This window comes from Cricetulus griseus, chromosome 8, assembly GCF_003668045.3.
Source record: "Cricetulus griseus strain 17A/GY chromosome 8, alternate assembly CriGri-PICRH-1.0, whole genome shotgun sequence".
NCBI classification, from domain to species: Eukaryota; Metazoa; Chordata; class Mammalia; order Rodentia; family Cricetidae; genus Cricetulus; species Cricetulus griseus.
In genome coordinates, this window is record NC_048601.1 from 86,212,259 (window position 1) to 86,233,497 (window position 21,239).

Sequence of the window (21,239 nt, forward strand, 5' to 3'; positions counted from 1 at the left end):
AAGTCCTCTCAGTCTCAGGTGGAAAGAGGAGGAGTAAGAACACTGCAACAGCCCTTTGGAGGAGAAAACACTCCTCCAAATCATGGAGGGTTCCCATGCCAAGTGGCCCTGGGCACTGCAATTGACAAGGGGGAAGAGGAGATGGCAAGGGACCAGGAATTGCAAAAAAGCAGTGGCTGAACACAGTGAGGGATGCGCTGCCTTTGAGGCATTGAGAGAACCTATGAGCAGAGGCATTAACGAAGCAGCTGACCGGGTAACAACAGCCCAGGAGAGCATCAGGGCACCAGGGTGGAGGTGAGGTATGGGGCAGCTGCTGGAACAGGTGGGAACAGGTGTCCGAGAGTACATCAAAGCTGTAACTGGTCCGATGCAGAGATTATCACCAGATGTCAGGGCCAACAATGGCCAAAAGAAGGGAAGGCAAGGTCCCAAAGGAAGGGATCCTGGGCAGAGTAACGCACCTGAGTCCATGGATGAAGCAACCATTTTAGTGCCTGTGTGTCTCCTCCAGCACCCTGAGCCCTGGTGTCTACACTGGTACCCAATTTACTCACCATGCCCAGAGATGGAAACTTGGGGTTATCCTTGTGTTACACATGGGGATACAGAGGCTTGAAAGCCTGAAATAACCTACCTCCTAGCAGAGCAAGAATCCTAAACCTAAGCTGCTAGAGTTTAGGGCCCCCGCCAGGAACATAGGACAGAGATGACCAGTGAGAAGACTCCTGCCTTCCCCAGGTGGCTGATGCCATCACCCCCCGACGACCAGCTGGGCAACCCCATGCTGCTCAGTCTAGAGCTCCCTGCCGTGGTCTCTGGAGGGAGGGGCTTTCATCTCTACTTTGTGCGTGCGTGTGTAGGAAGTCTGATGGATAGGGGCATAGCAATTTCTGCTCACATGCTCAAGTGCCGACTGCCAGGGCTCCTAAGGCTCAAGCAGGAGGTGACCCTGTCTCCACTAGGTTTTTCCAACTTAGATTCAACTCCTGGGAAGCTAAAACCAATCCTAAAATGTCCAGGCGCAGTATAACCTGGGGTGAGCCTCCGTCCTTCCTGGGTCTCAGTCTCCCACCTATACGGGCAAAGGAAGTGAGGTTTCACCATCAGCTTGTTGGGGAGACAAGACACTCAGTTCCACTTTACTGCACCTCCCTGTTCACACACCTCCAAGCATTCTCCCCCTCCTCTCTCCCTCTCCTTATCTCCTTCCTCCTCCTTCCCTCTTTCCTTCCCTCTCCGGTCACTCTGCCTTCTCTTCCCAACTCTCCCCTCTCCCCATCTCTCCCTGTTCCTTCTCTACCCCTGATCTCCCTGTCTGGGCCCCTCCTTTCACCTGTACCTCGGTCCCATGACTACATAGGAGGGCCCCCTTCCTCCACAAGACGCAGCCCATCTTTCTCTTTCAGGAGCACTGGTCTCCATCTTGCCATCCGTGTCCATGTCAAGAGAGAACAATGAGGCCATTAGTTATTGAGGCACCCTCGGGCAGGGAGAGGGGATATCTACCTTATGGAGAAAGTATGGAATGGAGAAAATGGAAGCCTCACTTCCCAGAACCCCATTCTAAAATAGAAACACAACCTAAGGGGCCCCTAGACAGAGAAGCTTCCCACCAGGTCTGCATCCTTGAGCAGGAATCCTCTCCGTACTGTGGGACAGAGGTGTCAAGAAAGGTTGCAAAGCCCTAGACTGCTTATAGACCAAACTTGCACAAATCAACAGTCAGAGATTGGGTTAAGGGGCATGGCAGGCACTGAACCATAGGGGGGGAGCGTCCCAGAGGGCTGTAACAGCGAGCATTCGGCATTTCCTGAGGCTGCAAGTCTGAGGGTCCCAGACACCACAGCCTGAGGACAAGAAATTGGAGGTTGCAGATCCAGAAATTGGACTGCCTCAGTTTCCAGGAAGACATGGTCACACCCAGACACTTTCATTTTCCAGAGGCAGAAAGTCCCCTGTATGAGGACAGTTTTCTTGCTGAGAGACAGGGAAGGCAGAACAGGTTCCCTCATCACAAAGGAGGGCTGATGGGGGTGGAGGGGAAAGAGAGCAGGTGGGCCACTAGTCCCTAGAACTCACTGTCTACCTCCCTCCAGCCGCCCTCCCCTGTCACTTCAAGTAGGAAAAGACCAGCCATACTCTAACATCTGTCTGTCTTGTATGGAAGGAGCCTGGGGGACAGAGAAGTCTGTCTTTCTGAACTCCCCTCCCTCCCTCACCCCTGGATGGAGCAGCCCCACAACATATTGAATCTCTGCTTCCTATCAGGCTGTGTTGCCCTGGCCCACCCCCACCAAGAAGTCCCTAAGGAGCTGAGAAAGCAACTCCCTGAAGACATGTAAGACCTCACCCCACTTTCCAAGGGCTCCTGTTCTAGAAAGTAAGGCAACAGACACTGCCAGAGAAAGCAGTGTCGGTTCCTAGGTGAAATAGTGCAGCCCCAGCTTCCTGAGCCAATGGGAGGATTGAGGGAGAGTTGAGAAGGCTTCCCAGAGGAAGTGTTTCACTGGAGCTGAAAGAATTGAGTTAGTGTCTTGTCATGGACAGAGAGGGTATGTGATCGGGAAAGAGGAGGACCATGGAGGCACTGAAGGCCTTCATTCTGCAGCACCCAAAGATGATGGCTGATTGTCCATAACCCCATGGTGAGGGATCCAGAATTCTGGAGGGATGCTGCTTGAGTTTCAGGATGTGCCATCTGAATCTTCGTCCAAGGCCACCAGGAGCCTTGACCTGTTCTGCTGTGCTGCTCCTCTCTTCAGCACCATTCCCCATCTTCTCTCTGACTACCACCAGCAACCACAGAAGTCTGGAGCCCTGGAGTCCCTCCAGCACCCCAAAGGGCCTGTTCTTAGCTGTGCCCTGCTGAATGCCTCCAGCTGTGCTCCACAGTCAGAAAAGCAGTACCTCTGCAGTCCCTGTGGAGGCAGGGGAAATGCAAGGAGCCTGGCGAGATGTGGGAGGGAGCCTCAGTGCAGGGCTAGGGTTCCCTGGTGCCTGGCCTCCTCCTGATTTGTGTCTTAGTTCTCTTTCCTTTTCTCATTTTATGAATTTTACAATTTCATTATTGTGTGTATGACTGTGTGCACAGGAGGTGGGGGCACACGCCACAGCGTATGCGTGGAGGTTAGGGTCAACTTGACTGAGTCAGTTCTTTAGGTGGATTCCAGAGATCAAATCGGGTGGACAAACTGTCTGGGCAACTGTCTTTTCCCTCTGAGCTATCTTCCTGCCCTAATATGTTTTTTCATTAGCATATACTACTAATGATTTTGTCTTGTTTTGTTGAGACTACAAATAATTGGGTTTCGTGGTTCCTCCTCCTCCTCCCTGTCCATTCTCATGTCCCCAGTACCTCCTTCCCAATTTCGTATTCCGTCCGTCCTTCCTTGGCTGCCAGGCTCACACACCTCCTCAACATTTCTTATTCCCCTCTCTTCATCTCCCATGCTGTTTTATAGTCTATACCCACTCTCGTATCCTCTTATTTACATACACACTAACAATACAATTAGGATCAAATATGACATTTTTGTCTTTCTGAGTCTGGGTTGCCTCATTTAATATAAGACTTTCCAGATTCATCCATTTTTCATAATTTCATCTTTTCTTTACAGCTGAGTAAAATTCCGTTGAATTTTACCACATTTTCATTATCTATTCATCTGCTGATGGACAGCGAAGCTAGTTTCATTTCCTTGCCACTGTTGATACTAAATTATCTTAGTTTTCTTATCTGTGTAAAGAGAAAGTACTGACTTCATGGGAACATGTCAAAGTGGAGAGGGGACAGTGCTTGGGGATCCCTGTGGACTCTAGGGAACAGTCAGCCAGGAGCAAGAGGAGAGGGGAGCAGGACAGCTACCTGGGCCCTGAAAGGAGGAGATTCTTGGGCATGATGGGGCATCCTACACCACAGAGGTTGTCATACCGGGATGGTGTGCCTCTACATAATGTCTTGGAAAGAAGCAATCTGTCCACCTGACAATGTCTGGTGTCCAAAGGCTGCTAGAAGGAGGTGTGCCTTTCAGCATTCACAAAGCAGCTCTGCTTTGGGGGGAGGGTGGAGCAGCTATTACTTTGTAAGAGCATTGAGTTGAGAAACAGACCTAACTCTTCTCATAATGGCTACTTGTCTTCCTCTGGCAAATTCCTCTCCTCTTTGTACCTCCATTTCTGTGCTTTAGGAGGATCCCTTTTCCCTTACAGTCCTTGGTTCCAAAACATCCTGTACCTCAAGGTCCCCCAGCTCACCTCTTTTTAGTCCCTTCACAGGCTAGAGTCATAGCAGAACAACACCATGAAGACAGGCCCATCGAGCATTGCTAGGGGTGGCCTGTATGAGGAGCACTGAGGAACAGAGGCAGGGGCACCAGGTGGGGACACTCCCAAGGTTCCTCTCCTGAGGAAGAAGTGATGTCCACAGTGAAGTAGATCCCACTCACCCTTGCCCTCCTTCATAGACCTAGTTTGACCACCATGAAATTGTCCAGTGTCTCCATAATTCAGTTTCTCCATTCTCCCCTTTAAATACAGGCTGTTGTCCCTACTCTGCCCATTCAGTGATGGCAAGACATAATGAGTGAAAAGCCCTGTAGAACTAGGAAGCTTGAGACCCAGTGTAGACAATGAGAGCAGTGTCTACACAGCACAATAGCAATGGGGTGGCCATTTTCTGTCATAGGCAGATGGTTCCAGAGAGGCCCTTTCCCACCCAGTATCAGGTTTGGGCAATGGCAGATACCCAGCCTTGGGAATTCAGCCCAAGAAGATTTCTAGGTTAGGTCAGCCTGGGCCTGAACAAGTGTGAAAGTCACTGTCTGCCTGATCTCTGGTCACCTGCTCCCCAAGGGCTATGATAAGACCAAGGAGGTGAGCAAGATGATGCTAGATCCAGCCCATCCTAACTGTCCTGTACAGGAACACTCTCTCGGAGAGGTCCGCCTCCTTTGGGAGGTTCCGGGAACTCTCTATTAACATGATGACTGTGTCTCAATCACCCAGCTCTGGCTATGCTTCCCCAGTGGTATCTTCAGCAGTTAGTCATGCCATATATCATTGCTGCCCAGGCCAGGCAGTGGAGGCCAGGCAGGAGGGGGGGAAGATGGATAGACTTTCTTTTCATCAAGCAAGAAAAATCAGTCAGTCAGGGCCCAACGGTTCCGTAAAGCAATGGCTTAACCTGGGCAGCTGGACTTCAGGCAATGGGAAGATTGAAGTGAGCTGTGTGGTCCCTAAGGTATGGATGTGGTCACTAGGAGTCCCAACACCCCTCAGAGATGGCTCAATTAGCTGCAGGGGACTTAGGTACAGTGGGGAAGGCTCCTTACTTCTAGAAAGAAAAACAAAAAAACTGGCTCTATGGCATCGCGGGAAGATGTGTTCCCCATGGAAGGCCCACACTGTTGGGTGACCACAGACATGTCACTTCCATTCCCTTTTTGGTAGATAAAATGAGGGAAAAGTTTCCTTCCCCTCTTACATTCTCAAGGAAGTGCCCACTGACTTGGTTTCTAATGTGCTCCTCTCAGAAAAACAAAGACTATGTATAGCAAGTAAAGGATGCTGCCCACGGTGGCTTGGGCTTTGGTGGCTGAAGTTCCAGCAGTGGGGTTGTCATTAGGTGTGTGAGACATTTAATTGCCACCTGCTAGTGTGTTGCTGTGCAATGTGGTAGGGTCCAGACATCCAAGGTTATCAACCCTTCTGTTGGCTTGCCCTGAGTCTCTCCCAGTCTTTGAGTTCCCCAGTAACCTAGGCAACAACATCAGTCTTGGTCCATCCCTGTGTGTTAAGCTCTGTTCTGCACTTAAAGAAGGGGGCAGATGACAGGCAATGTAGGCCTTGCCCTAGGAGATCTCAGCCTGGAGATGAAGGTTCTCACTCCAGGCAGCCTGTAGGCTGGCTGGGAGCAAAGGGCCTTTTTAAACAGGAATCAGAGAAAGAACAATCCTAGCTCAGCACGTACAAGGCAGGGATGAATAGCTGGACCTTTGGGGCAACAGTGGCTGTGCAAGCTGCTGAAGGAACTGGGCTGACGCTGAACCTAAGTGGTCAGGAGCTCTCCAAGGTCTTCCCACCTACAGAGATGGCCATCGGCTTGGCGCTTTGGTTTTTGCTGTCCGTGGTGCTGAATGGGCCAAGCCTGTACCCTGGCTTCTGTAAATGTCACTTCTAGCCTCTACCTCCCTGTTGCCATCACCTGCCCTCCTTATAATTCTTTCCAAATAACCAAAGACAACATCTCTCCCCGCAACACCACATCACTCGCTCTTTCTCCTATGCCCAATCAGCCTCTTGAATTATTTCCCAAAATGGTCCAGTGCACTTCTTTACATGGTTCCTGTCTTATGATATATCCTTATATCTTAATGAGGATATGAGAGATAGAGGTGGTAATATAGGGAGCATTTGGAATTAGGGATTCTTAGAACTGCCAGAATGGCTTCATGGCTGGCATTTAGAAAAACGGAAAGGCCCACTTAGTAGATAAGCAACCTACCTAAAATGCCAGTGGTTTCATTGGGAACCAATGGGAATGACTTTTTCTGAGAAAAGAAACTGAGGCAAAAGGGAGAAGACTTTCCATCACCATCTAACCACCAAAAACAAAATTAGAGATAGATGATGAGCTCCAGGCTCTGAACCACCTTGGGAGAGCCTCTGAACAAGGAACTATTAGCAAACTATTGACACCTGAAATAGGGAGAGCCTGTTGCTTCAATAGTCCAGTGTTACTCTGGGGACCCTGTCTGTAACATCCAGACCCTAAGCTTCAACAGTCCAGTGCCACTCAGGGTATCACCACCTGTAGCATCCAGATCCTAATGCCCCTGGAAGGACACACCACACTCCATTAACATAGATCCTCAGCAGGTGCACCTGTGTTGCTGTGGTAACGGGTACCCACCTCACTGCATCCAGCCCCACAGTTCTGGCCTGGACATCTGCCCTCAGACTGTATGTGACCATCCTCCTGAGGTTTGGGGAAGGAGGAGGGAGCAGGGCTCTTTCACTCTCCTGTCCAAGGCTGTGCCTGAGGGCTCGGTGCCCTCATTAGTAATAGCAGACAGCTCCCTCAAAGAGCAGGCACATCTGTCTTCCAGTCTTCTGGTGCCCAGTGTTGATAGCTAGAAACTCATCCCCAGACAGCAGTGGGCCCCCAGAGGGAAACCCTTTTCACTCCCACATACCACATTTCAGATAATGATTTTCAAGGTTTAGTAAATCTAAGTCAATTCAGTGCTGTCCAAGTGTACTTAAAGTCTTGCTCCTGAGGGGCACACAGTGGCCCCAGTACAAACTCTGCCTACTTGTCTGTCACCAGGGAACTTAAGTTCAGTAGCAAAGGGAAGGACTAGATTCAAAGAGACAGAGCCCTCACTGAAACATGGCAAATGCTCTACAATAGATTTTTGTTTTTCAAACTATACAGATTGTGTGAAAAAAGTGGGCTGTGAAATCAATTTTGTGGGTCATGGCTAGCATTTGTGTATGGAGCAAATAGACATATTAGAATGGAGTAGAATGGAAAACATTATAGCTATGGTCAAACTACATTTTTTACTTTGTGAAACTGGATCCAAGCACTCATGTGCACGTGTGTGTGTGTGTGTGTGTGTGTGTGTGTGTGTGTGTGTGTGTGTATTTGATAGTACAAAAATGTATGTGTTAATGGAGTCAGGGGACAATAAAATGGTGTGTGCTATATTCTAAGAAGTGAGGCTCCCTAGAAGAGGTACTTAGAGGGAAGAGAATGATGGGTTCAGATATATAGTGTTAGACAGGCCCTGTGTAGGAGCTGGCATTGGTCCAGTTAGAGGATAAGTAGGAGTCTGTTGAAGAGTGGAGAACTTGCAGAATGCCTCAAGGTCTGGAGTAGGATTGCTCTGGGCATGCTCTAAGCCCGCTAAAGCAAATGCCAGCTGTGTATGGGGTGCTAGGCAGGCATGGGGGCCAGGGGTAGAGAAATCTTAATATCATACCAAGAAAGTTGAGTTTCATTCTTGATAGTAATAAAGAGAAACTTATTGATGGATGATTTTTAAGCAGGTATGTATCATGTTTCTTACCAACAGTGAAGGAGGTGTTCCCACAACATGCCAGGTAAGGAATGTCACTGGATAAAGGAGTGGTAGGACCTTGGGAGTCTGGGTCTTTCTACAGACTGCACAAAGATTTTTTTAAATTTTATGTATCTGAGTGTTTTCCCTGTATGTATGTCTGTACACCATGTATGTGCTTAGTGCCCAAAGAGGTCAGAACCAGGTACTAGACCTCCCCGAACTGGAGTTAGGGATGATTGTGCTAGGAACTGAACCCAGGTCCTCTGCTCTTAACCACTGAGCTTCTCTTAACCATCTCTCATCTCTTTCTAATGGGCACTGAGCATTGAAGAGGTGCTGGGGTCTCTCGTGGAGGGTTACAAGCATTGTGAGGCACCACTGGCTGACTCAGGATCCTAACAGATTTGGGCCTCATGCTGATGGCACCGGAGGCAAACTTTTTTAAACCCTGAATTTGAAAACTCTGTTGGCTTAGAGCACCAGATTAAAGAATAATTAAGCTAATAGACTCTCCCCCCATTGTTCTCTGCTCTTTGGCAATGCTCCTTAATAGTCCCATCTCTCTGAGCTCACTGTCAGCTCAGTGAAAGGGAGTTTCTAAGTAACTTAATATTTTTTTTCAGAACTCACTGCTTCCACAAACAATCTAAAGTTTCCCCTCCAGCCCCATGACTCTGTGCTCTGAGCTATTTATTTTAATTAGCTTTATATTGTATATCTAACATGAGCCAAAAAAGAAAACCCATGAACAGTTGCCCATTAGCCAGTAAACAGAGCCCTGGAACAAATCACCCCCAAACAATGGATTATTCAGAATTGCAATCAAAGGGGAGGTGAGCTCCCTGCTAACAGTGTGCTGCAGAGCAGAGACTGGGGTGGGGCTTTGCTGCCTGGAGAGGGTGGGAGTGGGCTATGGAGAGAACAGCTTCAAATCTAGATTTCCCAGGCCATAGCGCTGGTTGAACGCTGGGTCTGAAAATTTTGGGCCTTCAAGCTTACCCTTGGTGAAGCCTGGGCTTCTGCCCACTGGACACTGCTGCTCCAAAATGTCCCGTCGAACACCACGTTTGACTTTGATGTGAAAACTGGTTCTCTGAACATACACAGCATACAGTGGCCTGAAAAGTGGTTTAGTTCCAGGGCAGGAACACAGCCCTGCATCCCCAAACTTCCATGTTATCACAACCCGATGACCTAGGGGTCAAGAACACAAAACCCAGAGCCAGACCTTGACATCTTGGTATTCTTGCCTCTCCCTGTGCCTCAGTTCCCTCCTCTACAGATAAAGGATCAGAACAAAGACTGAACAGCAGGTGTATCTTGTCCATTAGACTCAGCTAGAAGAGCACCTGGACAGGCAAGCACATGCTGTATAAGTGGCAGCGATTGCTGAAATGCAAAAGCTGCTATTGAAGAAGAGTATGGGGCCACATGGGAAATGATGGAAGCGGGGACGGAAATTATTTGTTGTGCTAAAAGCAGCCAATCTTCAGCCACAACCCAGGACTCACAATTGTAGCAGAGGAATAAAACGGAAAAAAAAAATGTGTACAAAGAGCTGGCCAATGAGTGTGTCTGAAATGGGCTTTAGCATGCCTTCCAGCTACTGTGTATGCTAAAGCCCCTTGTGCAATTTTCATATAAATGACTCATGCAAGCTTTCAGATACGCATTGTGTTTTCAGGTCCAGGAGAACTAAGGAGTGTGGACCTTATCCTGCAGGTACCAGGGAGCCAGGCAGGGTTTTTAAGGAGGGAGAGGACCTGACTCTCAGTGGTTGGCATCTTCTCTAGGGAATGCCTACCGAGAATGCCTGGAGAATGGGACGTGGGCCTCAAGGATCAACTACTCACACTGTGAACCCATTTTGGATGACAAGGTGAGTGACCCTGCTTTCTCCTACTCAGGACCTCATAGAGTGTTAGGTCCCATACTAAGCACAAAGGACCTTACAGACAACAGAACCAGTCTTTCTGTTACCAAGACCTTCTTTTCTGCATCTCCTGTCCCCCGTGGAGGGCTTGAGCTGGTGACGTGAAACACAGAAAGGGCACAGCCATGTCACCAGTGCTTCCTGAACTCTTCCACTGAGCCTCGTTTTCCCCGCTGGTATTTTGCTTCTACTATTTCCATGGAGAAGTAAGTACAACCTCATCAGGACATCCCGGCAAGAAGCTGGGCCTGCCTGGGCCTTGCCACCCAGTACTGGCTCTTGCTCTGGAAATGGATTCGGTGCTGCCAAAGATCTAGCCTCCTTTGCCATTAGGTATAGCACTGTGTCCAACAAGGCCCCATATGTGCTAGGCAAACGCCCTCCCCCTGGTCTCCACTTCCAACGAGCCATGCTTTACTTCTGACCCAAAATGGTATGCCCCAGCTCCATCGCCTCACTCACCCAAGGAAGTCCTCAGGTGGTCTGCAGTTCTTCCTCAAATAAAGTCCAAGCGCAGAGGCTGGAACATTCACCTCTTCTGAGAAGTGGTGCCACAGAACGTGAGCCCAATTATTCAACAGAGAGGCCTCAGGGGAGCAGGAGGAGAGCCATATAACCTCCATAGAAAGAAGCTCCGCTCAACAACCCTCTGTTCTCTGTTCTTACAGCCCTTCAGGTGATGCAGGTAGACTAGCATGTATTCCGTCTGAGTGTTATTCATAAATGTTCTACAATGGATATCTTTATTGCTATGCTCGGGGACCAATCCCAACCTACCCCTCTGGTCCTCCCTCCTTCTAAGGTAGGAGGGAAGGCTGGCCCCATAGTATAGATGTCATAAGGGCCACCGCACCCTCAGTTACTCTGCCAGCTGGAGTCTGAGCAGAGACTAAACCCAGATGTGGCACTGTAGAGGCTCGAGTTTTAAATCTGTGTCTATAGCTCTAGGGTATCTCAGACTAGACTGTGTCTACTGGGCGTTGGTGGCGCACACCTTTAATCCCAGCATTCAGGAGGCAGAGGCAGGCAGATCTCTGTGAGTTCAAGGCCAGGGTCTGCAGATTGAGTGTCAGGACACCCAGATTTGAAACACAGAGAAACTGTGTCTCTAATGCCCCCACCCCCAAAAGACCATGTCCAAATGTGCCCCTAAAAATCCATGTTGGGAGGCCTGGCCACAGCTTCTGTGAGTGCACGTGTGTTGCTGAGGATGAACCCAGCACTGCAAATGCTAAACAGGCTCTCGACCACTGATCCTCAGTTCCAGCCCTCTATTTTTTTCTGAGACATTAATTGCCCAGGCAGGTCCTCCTAACTCAGCTTCTTGAGTAGCTGAGTTATAATAGGTCTGCACCTCCAGGCTCTGGTCATTTATAATAATAGAGCCACCAGGCCAGCAGGGGGAAAATCTAGAAGCCAGGATTGGTGGGGATTCTCAGACTCTCTTTTGTCCCAAGGTCAGGACAGAAATGGCTAGAGTACCAGCCCTACTCCCACATAGTCATGTTTCTGTCTTCCCATGCCTGTCTGTCTGCCCAGCAGAGGAAGTATGACCTGCATTACCGGATCGCCCTCATTGTCAACTACCTGGGTCACTGTGTTTCCGTGGTGGCCTTGGTGGCCGCTTTCCTGCTCTTCCTTGTTCTTCGGTGAGTTCATCTCCACCCTGCTTCCTCTTCTCTGTTTCTCCCAGACATTGTCTCCTCCATTCTGGGGCCTGGGGAGAGTGGACACAGATGGGGTATGCCAGAAGCCCAGCTGTGACCACCAGGGGAACTTAGGCTATGGTGCCACCTCATCCCAGACAGTCTCATCCTTACCCTGCTGGCCCGCATCCCAAGCCCCAGCCGAACCTGGCTGACCCTCACCTGGACCTCCACAGGAGTATTCGCTGCCTGCGGAACGTGATCCACTGGAACCTCATCACCACCTTCATCCTGAGAAACATCACGTGGTTCCTGCTGCAGCTCATTGACCACGAAGTGCACGAGAGCAACGAGGTCACTGCTCGGCGCCTCAGGCTTGGGGATGCCTGTCTTGCTGCCTGATACATGATAGTCTATCTTGTGTAGTGACCCACCATGGGCCAGGCCTTGGGGGTTGCTCTCCCAGCTAAAACCATCACCCATCCCCTGCCTCCCCCACCCTTACCCATCTTGCAAGTCCAGGTACCTTAGAGGAAAGGGAACTGACACTAACTTCTAACACAGGGCAGGAGAGATTAATTCCCCTTCCACAGACATGGTAACTGAAGCTCAGAGAAGAGAAGGTTACATGTTGGTATGGTTTCTCCACATCTGAGGTGTCCACTCTGGATATGTGTCAACTGTTACTGCACAGTGTCCAAGTCACTGTAAAACTGTAACCTAGAAGAGGGTCAACCCCAATCTCTGAGTTCTCAGTACATTTTCTCTGGCTAGCCTGGCCCTAAACACTCTCTCTCTCTTCCTCCTTCCCCCCTCCCTCCCTCCCTCCCTCTCTCTCTCTCTCTCTCTCTCTCTCTCTTTCTCTCTCTCTCTCTCTCTCTGCCCTCTCATTTGATCCTTAACTCTGCCTGGCCTGAAGTCTGCCTCAGGGCCCTGCCTCAGGGCCCTGCCTCAGGGCCCTGCCTCAGGGCCCTGCCTCAGGGCCAGTCCAGTGTAATGAGGTATCAGACACTCCAGCCCAACTGTTAGCTGCCACTAATGAGACTGCACTTAACCTGCAAAAAGGGACAGTTTACTGTTTGGGGTTCATAGTTTCCCACCCACCAATGATCTTAGAACAAAGGAGACCACAACTAGATGGACTCAGGATTAGGGCTGGGGCTGTAGGGTAGAGCCATGGGGCAGCAGGCAGCTCAGCCTAGGAGCGGTACCCAAGAACCAGATGAGTAGGCCACTCAGGGAGGAAGTAAGCAGCTCCCCTCCCCCAGCTGGCTGCTGACCCCACATTCTCTACATGCTAACTTTGACTGGGAGAAAGAAAGCCACAGGAATGGAAGCCCATGGCTTGAACCCTGGCTCAGAGGGGCCACTGCGTGAGTCTGGGCCAGTGTCTTCCCTCCCTACATTGCATGTAATATGCTCGGAAGGTCTCCTCACTCAGAGGAACAGGGCAGACCCTGCTCTGCAGACAGGCCACACAATAGCAGCCCTGACCACAGCTCCCACTCACGCCTCAGTGCCTTCCTTTCCTATCACCACCAGGCAAGGTGGCTACCTCGAGGCTTAGAGAAGTGCCCAGATATGTAGAGGCCTCAAAACTAGCAAGACTTTGCATGCTTTCCCTCCATGAGCCAACCCTTCAATACCTCAGTGACCATGGCCCCACACTACTCTATAGATTGTTTCCCTCACATTGTTTTTGGGGGAGGGGGGTATTTTGTTTTGTTTTGGTTAGGTTTGGTTTGGTTTGTTTGTTTTGGTTTTGGTTCTTCGAGACAGGATTTCTCTGTGTATCTCTGGATGACCTAGAACCCACTCTATAGACCAGTTTGGTCACAAACTCAAAGATCCACCTGCCTCTGCCTCCCAAGTGCCAGGATTAAAGGTGTGGTCCACCACCACCCAGCTTGTTTCCATTCTTTTCAAGTGGAAGCCCAAAGTCTATTGGAACCCAGTTTGACTCTATGTAGCCAAAGGGACTTGAGCATTGAAAATAGGGCTGATCAGACCCAGCTCTGCTTGCAGAAAGTCAACCAGCCTCCCTTTCTAGACTGAAAAGGAGGCATCAGACATGGTGATGTAGGCCTGTAATCTCGGCTGCTTGGGAAACTGAGAAAGAGTTTTGTAAGTTCAAGGCCTACAGGGGCCACATAGTGAGTTCACAGCCAGCCTGGGCAGTTTAGTGAGACTGTTACAAAATACATATATTTTCCAATGTCTTAAAAGGCTGGGACTGTAGCTCAGGCTGCTTGCCTCGCAGGTGGGAGAGCCTGGTTTCTGTCCCCTAGAGCACGTAAGCAAAGAGACTGAAGAGGTGGGGGATAAGAGGAAGGGAGAGGGGCCTGGGAGAAGAGCTGCCCAGAAGTGGGGCGGAAGGCTGAGCTACCCCACTGAGAGTTGGTGTTATGTAGAACCCTGTGTCCTTTGCCTCCTGTGGGACCTGCTCTGCCGCCCGGGCAGCCTCTCACCACCCCACCCACCCCACACGCAGGTCTGGTGCCGCTGCATCACCACCATCTTTAACTACTTTGTGGTCACCAACTTCTTCTGGATGTTTGTGGAAGGCTGCTACCTGCACACAGCCGTCGTCATGACATACTCCACAGAGCACCTGCGCAAGTGGCTCTTCCTCTTCATTGGATGGTGTGAGGGTCCCTGGACAGGAGGGCCTCCTGGGAAAGGGGCACTGCTAATTACACCCCCCTTTATCTTGAAGCCAAGGACTGGAACCCAGTCTGCCTTGCTACCCCCATGCAGCCCCTGTCGTTACCCTATGCAGTATTGGCCAATGTCCCAGTACAGTTCTGCACCAACTCAGGGTGCATCTGCTTCCTCCATTCTGCCCACAAAGGTCATTGCAGAGGTCATTCCAGAAAGTCTTCCTCCTACCCAAGGTGACCAGACCAAAGATCCTTGTTCCTGGCTCCAAAAGGAGCTGGCTCTCCTTGTCCACCACACCATCCTCTGTTTGCAGAGGATGGCTGAGAGTAGGTAGGGTGGGAGCTGAGACAGGCACCAGAGTGTCGCAGATGGCCTGTAGTTGGAAGACCAAACACACAATCCCAGCCTCCTTGTGATTTTCTGCTGCCTTGATACAAGAGGGTCTTGACACATCTGTCCATCCTGTGTATCATATGTCTCTCCTTCCAGGCATCCCTTGCCCTATCATCATCGCCTGGGCGGTTGGAAAACTCTACTATGAGAATGAACAGTAAGTGTGACAGGCCGGTGTGGGGGTTTTGTGATAAGATAGGCAGCCTTGGCTCTGGCCCAGCTCTGGGTGGGGTGGAATTGCAACCTTTGCCTCAGTAGACCACTCTTTTGTAGTCCTCAGGCAGAAAGAAATAGGTCCACCCCCATGAGTCCTCACACACCAGGCTCGCACATTGCATCTGTAGAATTCAATTCAGCCTTCCTTGTATCTGAGACTGGGCTACTGGATAAAAGCGCCTCCCCTCTGAGATCACCGGGGTACTGGACCATAGCCCAAATGACAGCACCTCCCCATAACATCACAGGGGCAAGAAGTGACAAGTGGAATGTAGGGTGTACATAGGAAAGGCTCAGAAAGACAAAAGTTGCTCAGAAGTGGAAGGCTGCCTTGGTAAATGATAAGCTTTCTCTCAAAGGGGCTGTTCAGAGAGCAGAGATTTCGGGTGCTCTGAGATGGCTGCCTGAGACCGCCCTGCGTTGGGTGACCTCTGAAGTTCAGTACTTGCTGGCAGAGTCAGAAACTTAGCCTAGCCTTTCTTCTGGGCCCAAAGCATTCCCAGCAGTCGGTGAGCCTGGCCAAGCCATAGGCTGCCTTCACTGTGTGTGTGAAGCTCAGCTCAAAGACTAAGGAAAGACTGGGCCCAGGAATGGGGAAGGCCCCACTTCCACACCTCTGCGTTATGCCACGAGTGGCTGGCACACAGCCCAGGTTCTGTAACTAACAGGTAACACGTGACAGCTCGGCCATAGGTCAGTGAAGGCTTCCTTGGTCCTTGTATCTGTTGCATTCCCAGTCCTTGGCCCCCACAGCCTGCAACAAAGCAGGGGACTTCAGAGGAGGCCCCAGGCAAGCCCTGAGACTGGCCATAGGAGGCCAGCCCCACCAGATACAACAGAAGACAAGGCAGGGCCTTGCAAGGGCAGTCCATGGAACTGTCTACCAAGAACTGCCCTGGAGGCTGGGCTCAGGAAGGGTCACACCAGAGGGGCTACTTCTGAGTTGAGAATGGCCCTCTGGGCACAGCCCAGTAGGCCACCCCAACTGCCCTGTCTTTGCAGGTGCTGGTTTGGCAAGGAACCTGGTGACTTGGTGGACTACATCTACCAGGGTCCCATCATCCTCGTGTTATTGGTAAGTCCTCTGGGGATTTAAAGGGTTGGGGCACTAGGAGCATAGCAGGAGATCCAGCTAGGCAGTGAAAAAGGCCTGGACTGGGCAGCACCCTGTGCTATTCCGGTGCCCTGCACAAGGCACCCAACTTCCATCACCACTGATTCCCCTATGGGCTCTGCCTGGAGCCACCTGCACATGACGCCAGACTTTTTAAATTCTGTTTATTTTTATTTTATGTGCATTGGTGTTTTGCCTGCATGTGTGTCTATGTGACAGTGTCGGATCCCCTGGAAGTGGATTTGTGAAGCACTATGTACGTTCTGGGAATTGAACTCAGGTCCTCTGGAAGAACACTCAGTGCTCTTAACCACTGAGCCATCTCTCCAGCCCCCGTCTCTAGACTTTCTTTGGTCTGACTGATTGGTTCTAGTGCCTTTCCGGGTCCTGTGCTCCTTGCCAGATACAATGCTGAGACAGGAAGGTAGGCAAGCAGCTGGTCCAAGCAAAAGGTGTGCTGGCTTCTGTTCAGCACAGAGCTGAGTTCCTCTGCCCCCAGGAACACCCTCTAGGGCCCCACCCACCGCCCTCAGGCTGGCAAGAGATTCCAGAATGCAGCATAATGAGCAATTGTTCCTAGGCCAGCTCCCCGCCCTTTGCCAAGTGTATTCACATCTAAGATATAATTGTCACCACATCTTTAATCCACAACAAGCTTTAATTAAGATAGAGTTTAAGTAGGGGCTGTATTCTGAAAAAAAAATAAGAGCCCATTATACATCATACATTAAAAAGTATACAAAAAAGCCCCATAAGAAATTGGCATTTACATAAGATTTATTTCAGGCTTCTGTGTGTACCAGCTCTCTTAAAGGGCCATGGAGCCATCAGGAAAACTCACAGGATGCCCTCCTCTTGCACACAGCAGGTGCCTAGCGGGGCCTGTCTTTGTCTACCATGGCGACAAGTACCATTTATCCCTTCCCTTTCCTGACTCTCTCCTTCCTGTGACTGTTGGAGCCACTGGACCCCATCTTTGGAGTGTCCTTGATGGATATCAGTTGAAGATGACAAGAAAGGTTTTCCACCCACCTTAAGGGCTCCACTCACTTGGGAGGCAGAAGCTGGTCTTTGTCAGTGGTGAGGGAAGGATTGGCCTTGGACTGACAGCTGCAGTGACTCACTCACCCCTCAGTGTGAATGAAAACCTCCCAGCCAGCTGCCAGAAGCTCCTGTGAAGGGATTGGGGCTTTTGATAAACCTGGGACCCAGCCAAGAAGGGCCGGCCTGGATGGGAACCAAAAGCTTAGGAATGAGCTCCTGCCTACTGCTGTTGCACAGGTAGTGAGGAAACCATAAAGAAGGGAGGAGGGGCATTTGGAGTCCAGCTGCCTACTGCCCCGTGAGTATGTCCACATCGGCAGCTGCACACACCCTTCCTTTGCAGCCAGTTAGTTAGGCTAGCAGAGGCTTCCAGAACCTGAGCTGAGCCCTTCTGCAGGTTCTGTTTCTGGCACTTCCAATCCTCACACTTGTGCTCTCACACAGGGGAGATGGTACTCCCCATTGCAGAGATGAACCCAAGGTTACAGGCACAACTCATGGAGCCGAGACCCAGGGACCAGCCTCCTGTTTCACCACCCCGCCTGCTTGACTGCCTGCCCCTCCTATTCTCTAGAGGGTTCCGTCATTTATTTCTAGATTCTGGGAAGGGAATCTGGTGGCGGAGACTGTGAGAAGCCTGCCCACTGCCTAGTGGTCATTGTGGAAAAAGGATGTCCATTCTTTACAACTGACACGTGGCTTTTTCACCATGACTGTCAAGCTGCTCCAATCTTCAAGGCAAGCTCCCTGGTTATCTGTGCTGGACATTCAAGGAAGTGTCAATGTGGTTAGTGATTTGCCTCAGGCCACAAAAATGCAGGGAATTTGGACCTGGAGGCCCACACTTGTTGCCAAGAGTTCACTAGAGATGGTCTTAGGACCTGCACCGGGTGATAGCAGCAGCAGGAGCAGGTCAGGGTTACCACCAAGGCAAACAGCCTTACTCTCAGCCTGGTACCTTGGAAGAGCTGTGAACAAAAGTCTTAGACTGTCCCTTTGAAGGTGGGCACACTGTCCTATCTATCTGCCCTGGAGGTTGCCTCGGGACTATTAACTCTCCACATCTTCAGTCAACCCTGTTTTCACAATGAACTAGCCCTGTGACACTAGAGAATGCCTCAGGCTGAGCACTGACCCCTGCAAGTGTTCTTGGGGCCAAAGGACACAGGATAGACATCTAGAGCATGTGACACTTAAGGTCTGACTGACCGGTGCTGGGCTTTGTAGCTCATGGGCAGTGACTTACTTTACCTGCCTCCCAAAGGACCTTTAGCATCCCTACAGCGTCCCCACAGTTGGCCATACCTGTTTCTAATGCAGATTCCTGAAGCCCGAGTCTGCTCCAACAAAATGCACACCATGTAACAACATCCAGGGGCCTTGGATATGCGCATCTGGGGTCCTGAGTATAATAATGTCAGGTGTGCACAGATGCTGGGAGGGGAAGTGTCCTATCAGAGCTTTCTCCCTGTGCTAATCAGCTGCCTGCATGTACCAATTCATCTAGTAAGGACCAATCTACCAGGGGCCATTGCTGCTAACCAAGTCCATCTTGAGGGGATCCGGACTGTATAGATCCCAGTAAAGCAGACAAGTGTGGTCCTGAAGTAGGTGTGGTGCAGATGGGTGAGAGCCAAAAGGAAGAGGCGAGTACAAAGCCTGGAGAGGACTTCTAAGAACCAGGATAGGGCAGGGTAGAGATGTCCCCTAGGCCTGAGGCGATCATCTTAAAGATGGCAGAAGGCAAGTCTAAAGCCCACAGAGAGATGAACCATGTCACCTGTTCTGTTACCTGGTCTTCTCCCCTATCTCCCCCTTTGTCCCCTCTCAGCCTGTGCCTACAGTGAGGTTCTGACAACAACGCAGCTCCTATGAGCAAGCAACATGCCTTACTAAGTACTTTGCCCTCCAGCAGGCTTAGGAACCTTACATAGTGGGGCTGCAGAGGAAGCGAGCTGGTTTTGTACTTTCTCTGCCTTGGATTATGGTGGCAGGCAGGACTGTGCCATGTGCATTGTGGAATAAGCAGTGGCTGTAGCCTCTTGGTTTGTGGTGTGATCCTGAGGGAACTCTGTCCTCTTGGTACTGTGTTCTCCCACTAATGCATGGCTGCAGCATATGTCTAGGGGACTCAGATATATGCTAGTGCTCTGGACTCTTTCTCAGCAGGTCCTGAAGTAATCAAACCTCCCTAGGACAGACCTCCAATGGGGGAGCCGAGCTGCTGAACATGAGACGGTAGCCAGTTTCTGTCTGCCCACGTTTTCTTAACCCCTGTAGCAGCAGCATGTGTAGAGGCTGAGAGAAGGGGGCTTCTGAAGCCAATGCTGCTGTCTGTGGCTTAACAAATCCAACAATCCATTGCAACTGGACATCTGTAAAGCATGGGTGGTGGTGGGGCCTGCCTGTAAGAGAGGCTACAGCTTAAGGAACAGCCATTGTGTCTGGGACTGTTGTATCTGGGACTGTTGTATCTGGGACCGTTGGTTCTGGGACTGTTGTGTCTGGGACTGTTGTGTCTGGGACCGTTGTGTCTGGGACAGCTGTGTCTGGGACCGTTGTGTCTGGGACTGTTGTGTCTGGGACTGTTGCGTCTGGGACCATTGTGTCTGGGACTGTTGTGTCTGGGACTGTTGTGTCTGGGACTGCTGTGTCTGGGACTGCTGTGTCTGGAACCGAACCTGGAATGGTGTGAGCACTAGATCTCCATTGTTGAGCTCTAGGCATGCATAGGCCTCCCCAGGCCTGTCCTGTCACAAGAGCATAGACAGTGAACTGCTGACATTGTGGGAGTCAAGACAAGATCTTCTCACATGGTGGCTACCTTGACACCTACTGCCACCTTCCAGGCTCAGACCTTCTCTAGGTCTGGCAGCACTCACTCCACTGAGCCTCCTGAGGAGAAGCAGATGGAATGCTAGTGTCAGTGGCACCAAACTGCCAATGTTAAGGGTGTGGAAAGACAAGACTTCTCAGGGTGTGGAAAGACAAGATTTCTTGGGTAAAGCTCTTCAGGGAGCTGGTCCTACCTGTACCACACCAGCAATCTCAAAATCCATCTATGTGGACCACCTTAAGAACATTCCAGGCTGGGTGGGAGTGCCCTGCAAGGGAGTTGTTGAGGGAGATGGGTTTTCCTGTGGGGGATTTCAGATGCTTCCTCCTCCCGGAGCTTGTCTTGACCCCCACAAGCAGCATTATGCTGGCCACCATCTGGGGCTGGCTCCTCCACCCAACACCTCTCTCTCCTGGTGTGCTCTCTGCCAAGAAGCTTCCCACTTTCACAGCTAACATTGTCATTACTGGTTCTCAGCTTATTTTAGTGCCATTTCTCCAGCCCTTTCTGAGTGAGTCCCTAGGAAAAAGGCAGACCCTCTCCATCTTCAACTAGGCCATACTTCTCTGTGAGCAGGTGCTGTGTCTGCCTGTCCACATGCCTTTCACTGGTGCCAAGCACAGAGGCTGGCATGGTAAGATGATTGGTTGAGTGCAAGAATAGTTAAGTACAACCAAGAGCCAGGTTGGACAAAGTCTGGGTACAGTGGGTCATGGAGGAGCTGAAGTGTTTTGCTTTGGTGTGCAGGGTAGAATCTAAGATGGAGTCCTGAAGAGTTAAGTGTGGCCTGAAGTGGTCAAAGGGCTCCCTGGATAGAGAGGAAGGTATCTGGGATGAGATTGATGTAGACACCATAAATGAGGAGACTGAGAAATAAGCTTAAAAAGACAGAGTAGCTTCCTGGGGGCACAGATCCTATTGGAGGTAGACTGTCAGTCAAAGAAGAGGACCAGGTCTCCTAGATGCTCCATATAAACCACCTTTCCTGCCTTGCTCACCACAGACAACAGGGCCCTGTAGCCAAGGGGTGCTCAGTGACCTCTGGGCAGATGGATGGATGGATGGATGGATGGATGGATGGATGAATGGAAGGATGGATAGATGGATGGATGGATGGTTGGATGGACAAAAACAGTGGGTGGACAATCAAATGAAGTCTTTGGTGGGAGGATGGATAGATAGATGGATGAAACATTGGGTAGATAATTGAACAAACTAATTAGTGAACTAGATGATATTTAACACAACAGAATAAATATAAAGAAATTTGAATATCTTTTTATTTCAACAGTCTCTACTCTCAGAGAGGTCAGAAAGAACCAGAAAA

The 21,239-nt window shown here is 50.4% G+C and overlaps 1 protein-coding gene across 4 annotated transcripts in view; it reads left to right on the forward strand.

Moving 5' to 3' along the window:
• The window catches only part of Crhr2 (corticotropin releasing hormone receptor 2), a 41,260-nt gene that overhangs the window by 16,634 nt on the left and 3,387 nt on the right, over positions 1 to 21,239 (forward strand). For 2 of the 4 annotated variants that reach the window (XM_027429685.2, XM_027429688.2), the window contains 6 exons: positions 9,863 to 9,948; positions 11,542 to 11,651; positions 11,885 to 12,002; positions 14,140 to 14,293; positions 14,799 to 14,859; positions 15,921 to 15,993. In XM_027429685.2, the coding sequence (XP_027285486.1) occupies positions 9,863 to 9,948; positions 11,542 to 11,651; positions 11,885 to 12,002; positions 14,140 to 14,293; positions 14,799 to 14,859; positions 15,921 to 15,993 (602 nt within the window). The remainder of the gene's footprint in view (positions 1 to 9,862; positions 9,949 to 11,541; positions 11,652 to 11,884; positions 12,003 to 14,139; positions 14,294 to 14,798; positions 14,860 to 15,920; positions 15,994 to 21,239) is intronic. The other 2 variants (XM_027429686.2, XM_027429689.2) reach the window with 1 other exon arrangement.